This window comes from Cupressus sempervirens, chromosome 9, assembly GCF_028749045.1.
Source record: "Cupressus sempervirens isolate cs-2001-9-10 chromosome 9, ASM2874904v1, whole genome shotgun sequence".
Taxonomy (NCBI): Eukaryota; Viridiplantae; Streptophyta; class Pinopsida; order Cupressales; family Cupressaceae; genus Cupressus; species Cupressus sempervirens.
In genome coordinates, this window is record NC_143126.1 from 7391274 (window position 1) to 7399328 (window position 8055).

Genomic DNA, 8055 nt, shown 5'->3' on the forward strand with positions numbered 1-8055 from the left:
TGGAAGTAATTCCTTATAGAATAATGAAGGTTTCAATCCAAAATCACAGATGCTAGTCATTTTTTTATCAAGAAAAGGACGAGTCTACACCTTTCATAGTATTAGTTATAATTTTTGAAAAAATATTTTTTAATTTCTTAATTGACTCTGGTGTATCAAATAACATAATGTCTTTGAACATATGTATAAAGTTGGGATTAGTTCTACTTCAGAATGATAAGAACATTACTTAGCAGGATAACACCAAAGTTTTAGTCATAGGAAAATTGAATAATTTTTATATGCAATTGGCATCTGACCTACGTGTTCAAAGATGCATTGATATAGTTGTTATGGACATTCTTGAAGGATATATCATGCTTATAACTAGATATTGAGCAAGAAAATTGAATCAATACATTGTAATAGTTTTTTCAAACATGAGGCTTTCATGGAGGGGAATCTTAAATCGGATGAGAATACAAAGCATGACGAGGCTCTAATTATTCATTATTGAGTATGGAGAAGATGATGAGATCATATTCATGGAAACAATTTTGGGATCGTATGTCCCTGAATTCTAATTTTATGCGGTTATAATCATGTGGGGTGTCCTGATGTGATTCCCACTCTAACTAAGCCATCTATTGGAGATAATCTAGAACCATCATTGAATGAGGAAATGTTTCAGATTTGATGCAGAGGTGGCAGTGGAAGCACTTCACAAGATGCCCAACCACTCTAGGCACTCTTATCCAATTGCAAAAATGTATTCCAAACACCTTAATATGCCCAAATGACACAATCCAACCTATTAGCTTGGTTCCCAAAATACTACAATGACAAATGTGGGTTTGGACCTAGAAATCCTTGTAGGTCCCCCAAACCTGCTTTAGGGAAATAACTTTGTATTCTTCTGAATAACTCTGCAAATAGATCCCACTTTCAGATACCCTTTTGGATGTTCTAACAAATCCCAAAGACTTGGATTCTAGAGTTAATCCAGCATATGGCAAATTCACAAAGTTCAACAGGCCTAATGTGCACCTTAGGCTTGGATTTCAAGGTAAACTTGCTAGGGATGGGTTCTTAACCCCAAACCTGGTCTTAGGATGACTTTTCTTGATCAAACAACAACAATTCCACCAATTTCTAGGATCCTAACAATCCCATACACTCAAAATTTGCAGATCCTACAATTCCGGGTCCAAATCAATGGTTAGATTTGGCCTAAGGCTTGAGTGTTCTGATCCACCATGTTGAAACTATGACTCCTACTCCTAAAATGATAAAGTACATTATGTTTTCTAGCATATTCATTGGGTTTGATCCAATTTGAATGGTGCAGCAGTGCCCTACACATCCATCTTTGACCAAACCCTGGTTTGTGAGGGTTTGCAGGCTACTTAGGAAGAAATGAAGATAACTTTCAGTGCCGATCTCCTTTGACCTCCAAACCAAGTGCAACAGAGAGGTAAGTCACCAAGGATTACAAAAATGTTACTATGCCTTCATCTGGTGTCTGTACCGCACGTGTGTATACCCAAGAGCAGAGAAATTGACAAGAAAATAATTGGATCTTTATTATTTCTCAAGAAAAATGAGTACAATGTCATTTGTTCTCAAGGGGAAGATGACTTAGTGTTTATATAGGCCCATAAGACCGATCAAATGCTCAGAGGACAGTTGGAATCGGTTCCACACCAGTCCGAGCAACTTCTTCACAAAACTGCTCAACAACTTTTCAAAGTTGCTTGACAACATTTGCAACTTTTGCATTTTAGTTTGTTTGATCTTCAAACCTTATGAAACTTGCCCAAACCTATTCAAATGACTCTAAAAACATGAGAAATGACATTTTCCACTAAGTGGATACAAAACATAACTTATTTCCTAATCTAGCCCTCTAAAGTATTATTTAGCCCTTTTAGGCTACTTGGCACATGGTTTATAGAACACCAAATTGTACCAAGTGCCTTTACAATATGGGCACATTATTCCAAGACTAATCAACCTATCTACTTTCCATTTATACAAGGAAACAAGATCAAATAACACTTATAGGTCCATGACCCATGGAGTTTGAAATGTGTCTAGGTTTCATTGTTCCTTGGATGAGACCTTGCCTCCTTCAATTGCTTGTCATCTTCTTTGTATGCCCTTGGTGCTCTGCACCATACTACCCACCTTCAAAGAACTCAAGTCCCTTGAGTTGGGATTGAGTCAAAATCAAAACCTTCCTTCTCAATTTCCTTCCTTGTCATCCAAGTTGCATCTTCATGAGGACATCCAACCCACTTGACCAAATAGGTATAATAGGTATGCTTCCTTGTTTGTCTAGTGACTTTCTTGTCTAGAATGCATTCAATCTTTGGTGGAATGACCTTTGGCAATGGAGTCTCTGTCACCTTGTCTTGTATTCCTATCCCTGCATCACATGTGTTAGATTCCTTATAAGCATAAAGATCAAAAACATTAAAAATAGGTGATAGACCAATCTCTGGTGGGAGTTCAATCTTATATGCATTGTTGCCACATCTTTGCAGAATCTTGAAGGGTCCTACCTTCTTCATCATAAGCTTGGTGTATTGCCCTTTAGGCAATCTCTCCTTCTTAAGGTGCACCATCACAAGGTCACCTACTTTGAATTGCAAGTCTCTCCTCTTTTTATCTGCATGGTTTTTGTACTTATCTGCTGCCTTTTGTAACCTGTCCTTCACTTGTTGCTGTACATCCTTCATCACATTAGCAAAATCTTCTGCTTGTGCACTCTTCCTCTCAATTGTATTGACATCTCTCAGTTCAAGAATACCTCTAGGATGATCCCCATAAACTATTTGAAATGGAGTGAGGCCTGTACTCCTATTGACTGAATCATTATAGGCATATTCTGCCTGAGATAATATGGTATCCCATGACCCTCCATGTTGTTGTGATAGGCATCTTAGCAAGTTACCTAATGACCTGTTTGTGACTTCAGTTTGGCCATCAGATTGGGGATGGTATGCTGATGAGAAGTTCAAGTTTGTACTCAACCTTTTCCATAGTGTCCTCCAAAAATGACCAAGGAATTTGGGATCCCTATCAAAAATGATCGATCTAGGCAATCCATGGAGTCTTACTACTTCCCTAAAGAAGAGTCCTGCAATGTGAGATGCATCGTGTGTAGACCTACAAGGAATGAAGTGGGCCATCTTAGAAAATCTGTCCATGACTACAAACACACTATCATGACCTATTTTTGTCTTAGGTAGGCCTAACACAAAGTCCATACTAATGGAATCCCATGGTCTGCAAGGAATAGGTAAGGGAGTATATAACCCAGCATTAGATGTATGGCCCTTGGCCTTTTGGCATATCCAACAACTCTCCACAAACCTTTTGACATCTGCCTATAATTTTGGCCAATAATAGAACCTCTTCACTTGCTCCAATGTTTTATCCAGTCCAAAATGACCCGACATGCTGCCACAGTGCTTTTCTTTGATTATGTTCTCTCTACAAGAACCCTTTGGCACACATAACTGTCCACCCTTGAAGAGCAATCCTTCCTGAATCAGAAAATCTGCATAATCAGTATGATACCTGTCGTTCATTTCAAGGCAAACATTATATATTTCTTTGAAATCATCATCATGAGGATACATGTCTTTCATGGAATCTATTCCAACACTCTCAAGATCAATTGTTTGTATCATTAAGTTCCTCCTACTCAATGCATCTGCAACCTTATTTACAATGCCTTTCTTGTGCTTAATTGAAAATGTGTATGCTTGCATGAATTCCATCCATTTTATGTGTTTCTAACTTAGTTTGTCTTGTCTATTAAGGAAACTCAGGGCTTGGTTATCAGTGAACACTATAAATTCCTTAGGCAACAAGTAATGCCTCCACCTTTTCAAGGATTGAACCATGGCATATAGTTCCAAGTCATATACTGAATATTTTTGCTTGGCATCATTGAGTTTCTCACTGAAAAATGCTACTAGTCTGCCCTCCTGACTTAGCACTCCCCCAATTGCTTTAATACTTGCATCACACTCAACTGTAAACACCTTGTTAAAATCAGGGAACCTAAGGATAGGCTCTTGGGCTATTCTCTGTTTCAACAACTCAAATGACTCCTCTGCTGCTTTAGTCCATTGAAAATTACACTTTTTGCCCCCCTTAATGGTGTCTATCATTGGAGCAGAGATGCCACTAAAATTCTTAATGAATTTCCTATAGAAGTTACAAAGACCATGAAAACTCTTCACCTCACTAGCACTAGTAGGTGATGGCCAATTAACAATTGCTTCAATCTTGGAAGGATCCATTTTCAAACAATCTTTAGAAATAACAAAACCTAGGAATATTAATTCCTCTTTCACAAATGTACATTTTTCCAAATTTATCTTTAAGTCTTCTTCATGCAACCTTTTCAAAACAAGATCTAAATGCCTTAGGTGTTCATCTTCATCTTTTCTAAACACGAGAATATCATCAAGGTAAACTACAACAAATTTATTGAGAAATGGTTTAAGCACCACATTCATTAGTCTCATGAAGGTGCTAGGGGCATTTGATAGCCCAAATGGCATCACAAGCCATTCATAGAGACCCTCAGTGGTTTTGAATGCTGTCTTCCACTCATCACCCTCTCTGATCCTTATTTGGTGATATCCACTCTTTAGGTCCACTTTAGAATACACCTTGGCTCCCCCTAGGCAATCAAGCAAATCTTCCATTCTAGGCATGGGGAATCTATACCGGATTGTAATTTTGTTTATGGTCCTTGAATCAGTACAGAGCCTCCAAGTTCCTTCCTTTTTGGGTGCAAGTACAGCAGGTACTGCACATGGGCTCACACTCTTCCTTATGAGGCCCTTAGACAACAACTCACCTATTTGTTTTGCTATCTCCTCATTCTGTTCTGGGGTCAACTTGTAGGCAGATTTGTTTGGTAATGTAGCCCCTGGTATAAGGTCAATGCAATGGCTTACTTCCCTCTTAGGTGGCAATGTAGATGGGACGCTACCTGCAACAATCCCATGGTACTTGTGCAGCAAATCCCTGACTTCTTTTGGCCCTATGTCTTCTCTCCATTGGTCTGCCTTTGGTTTGTCTTTGATCAGGTTTCTAGACTCTTGTTTGGGTCTGACAACAATGGAAAAACATGGTGTATCCTTCTCCTTCAAGGTTTTCAAGAATTCTTTCTCCCCTACCAATGCAACACTACTAACCACATGATCAGACTTGTCATCATCCGGTAAAGGTCTCATGGTGTACTTGATACCCCCCTTGGTTATGGTGTAGATGTTTGTTTCCCCATCATGTTTAGACTTGACATCAAACTGCCATGGCCTCCCTAATAAGAGGTGGCATGCATCCATTTTGGTTACATCACATAAAACTCTGTCAGAATATTCCCCTAAGGTAAAATCTACCCATACTTGTTCATTGACCAGAGTTTGTTTGTCTTTTGTTAACCAAGAAGCTTTATAAGGGTATGGGTGTGGTATCTTAGGCAACTTTAATTTATCCACCATTTCTTTAGATGCTATATTATCAGTTGATCCTGAATCTACAATTAACTTACATACCTTTCCCTTCACTTTGCAATGTGTCCTGAACAATGCTTTTCTCTGAGGTGGTTCTGCAGGGAATGGCACTTTGAGTAGGGTCCTTTGTATCATGAGGAACTCACCTTGTTCTGCATCTGCAGGTCTTGAAGTGACAGTTTGGTATGCAGTGGTGCTCTGACCATCTTCTTCTTCTTGTAACAGATTGACCCTTCTGTCTCCGGGTCTGCTACTGTCTCCTCCTTTTTGGGGACATCTAAAGGATTGGTGCCCTATCTAGTTACAAGTAAAGCATCTGCCAGTGAAGACCTAGCCTCCTCTGCCTCTGCCAGCACCTCTTCCTCTATTGCCATTGGTTCCTCTTCCTCTAAAGGCTCCCCTCTGACTGGATTCTACCTCTGCACTCTAATTTTTGTTTTCATCCTTGAAGAAAGAGTTCCTTCCTTGGAACCTTCCTCCTCTACCTCTGAAGTTGCTGCCTCTCCCTTTATTTGACTCTCCTCTCCTTTTGTGTTTCTCCTCAATCTTCAAAGCAAGGTTGAAACATTGATGGACTGATTCCAAATTGATCAATGCCAACTCATCTTGTATGCTAAACTTCAGGCCACTAACATACCTTGCCAACTTTTGCTTGTTGGTCTCATTAACCTTGGCCCTAAGGGTCAAGTTGTGAAATTCTTGTGTATAGGTGCTTACATCAGCATCCCTTTGTCTTAGATTGTGCAACCTCTGATTCACAAGGATCTCATAATCCTCTGGCACAAATTGCCTTCTTATCTCAGCCTTCATCCTATTCCAAGTGGTGATAGGCTCCTTTCCATCATCAACGCTTTCATTTTGCACAAAGTTCCACCAACTAAGTGCAGGCCCTTTCAATTTGGCCTTTGCCATCTTCACTTTTTGGCTAGGAGGGATATGATCACATTCAAAGTGATTATCCAAGGCTTCAAGCCAATCAATGCATTCATCTGGGTTCAACTTCCCATAGAAGGTAGGAATTTCTCCTCCTTTAACCCCCATCCTCTCCAATGCTTGCAAAAGGGGTCTTTGGTCTGGTGGGACTATGGCTTCATAGTCTTCTCTCTCCACCTCTTCAGCCTCTGACTCATAACCATCTCCTTTCTTCAATTTTCCTTTCAGTTTCTCCAATTCCCTCTTCATGGCACGGTTCTCCTCCCTAGTAGCTCTACTCTCTGCCATTTGTTCTTGCACCAACTTGGCAAGCTCCACATTGGTGATCCTAAGAGGTATGGTCCTCTCTTGCTCACCTTCTCCCTCTGACATGTCTACAACCACCAATCACCAGGCCTTTCCTGCTCTGATACCACCTGATGCAGAGGTGGCAGTGGAAGCACTTCACAAGATGCCCAACCACTCTAGGAACTCTTATCCAATTGCAAAAATGTATTCCAAACACCTTAATATGCCCAAATGACACAATCCAACCTATTAGCTTGGTTCCCAAAATACTACAATGACAAATGTGGGTTTGGACCTAGAAATCCTTGTAGGTCCCCCAAACCTGCTTTAGGGCAATAACTTTGTATTCTTCTGAATAACTCTGCAAATAGATCCCACTTTCAGATACCCTTTTGGATGTTCTAACAAATCCCAAAGACTTAGATTCTAGAGTTAATCCAGCATATGGCAAATTCACAAAGTTCAACAGGCCTAATGTGCACCTTAGGCTTGGATTTCAAGGTAAACTTGCTAGGGATGGGTTCTTAACCCCAAACCTGGTCTTAGGATGACTTGTCTTGATCAAACAACAACAATTCCACCAATTTCTAGGATCCTAACAATCCCATACACTCAAAATTTGCAGATCCTACAATTCCGGGTCCAAATCAATGGTTAGATTTGGCCTAAGGCTTGAGTGTTCTGATCCACCATGTTGAAACTATGACTCCTACTCCTAAAATGATAAAGTACATTATGTTTGCTAGCATATTCATTGGGTTTGATCCAATTTGAATGGTGCAGCCGTGCCCTACACATCCATCTTTGACCAAACCCTGGTTTGTGAGGGTTTGCAGGCTACTTAGGAAGAAATGAAGATAACTTTCAGTGCCGATCTCCTTTGACCTCCAAACCAAGTGCAACAGAGAGGTAAGTCACCAAGGATTACAAAAATGTTACTATGCCTTCATCTGGTGTCCGTACCGCATGTGTGTATACCTGAGAGCAGAGAAATTGACAAGAAAATAATTGGATCTTTATTATTTCTCAAGCAAAATGAGTACAATGTCATCTGTTCTCAAGGGGAAGATGACTTAGTGTTTATATAGGCCCATAAGACCGATCAAATGCTCAGAGGACAGTTGGAATCGGTTCCACACCAGTCCGAGCAACTTCTTCACAAAAATGCTCAGCAACTTTTCAAAGTTGCTTGACAACATTTGCAACTTTTGCATTTTAGTTTGTTTGATCTTCAAACCTTATGAAACTTGCCCAAACCTATTCAAATGACTCTAAAAACATGAGAAATGACATTTTCCACTAAGTGGATACAAAA

General features: G+C 39.9%; 1 protein-coding gene across 1 annotated transcript; it reads right to left on the reverse strand.

The window, feature by feature from the left end:
* Positions 1–2177: 2177 nt before the first annotated feature.
* Positions 2178–6824, reverse strand: LOC149537350 (uncharacterized). Its single transcript, XM_089800402.1, has 6 exons — positions 6157–6824; positions 5937–6065; positions 4729–5796; positions 3874–4200; positions 3397–3564; positions 2178–3150 (listed from the first exon to the last, which is right to left on the reverse strand). Exons 1-6 carry the CDS (start codon positions 6822–6824, stop codon positions 2178–2180), a joined length of 3333 nt encoding a protein of 1110 aa, XP_089656528.1.
* Between the last annotated feature and the right edge of the window lie 1231 nt (positions 6825–8055).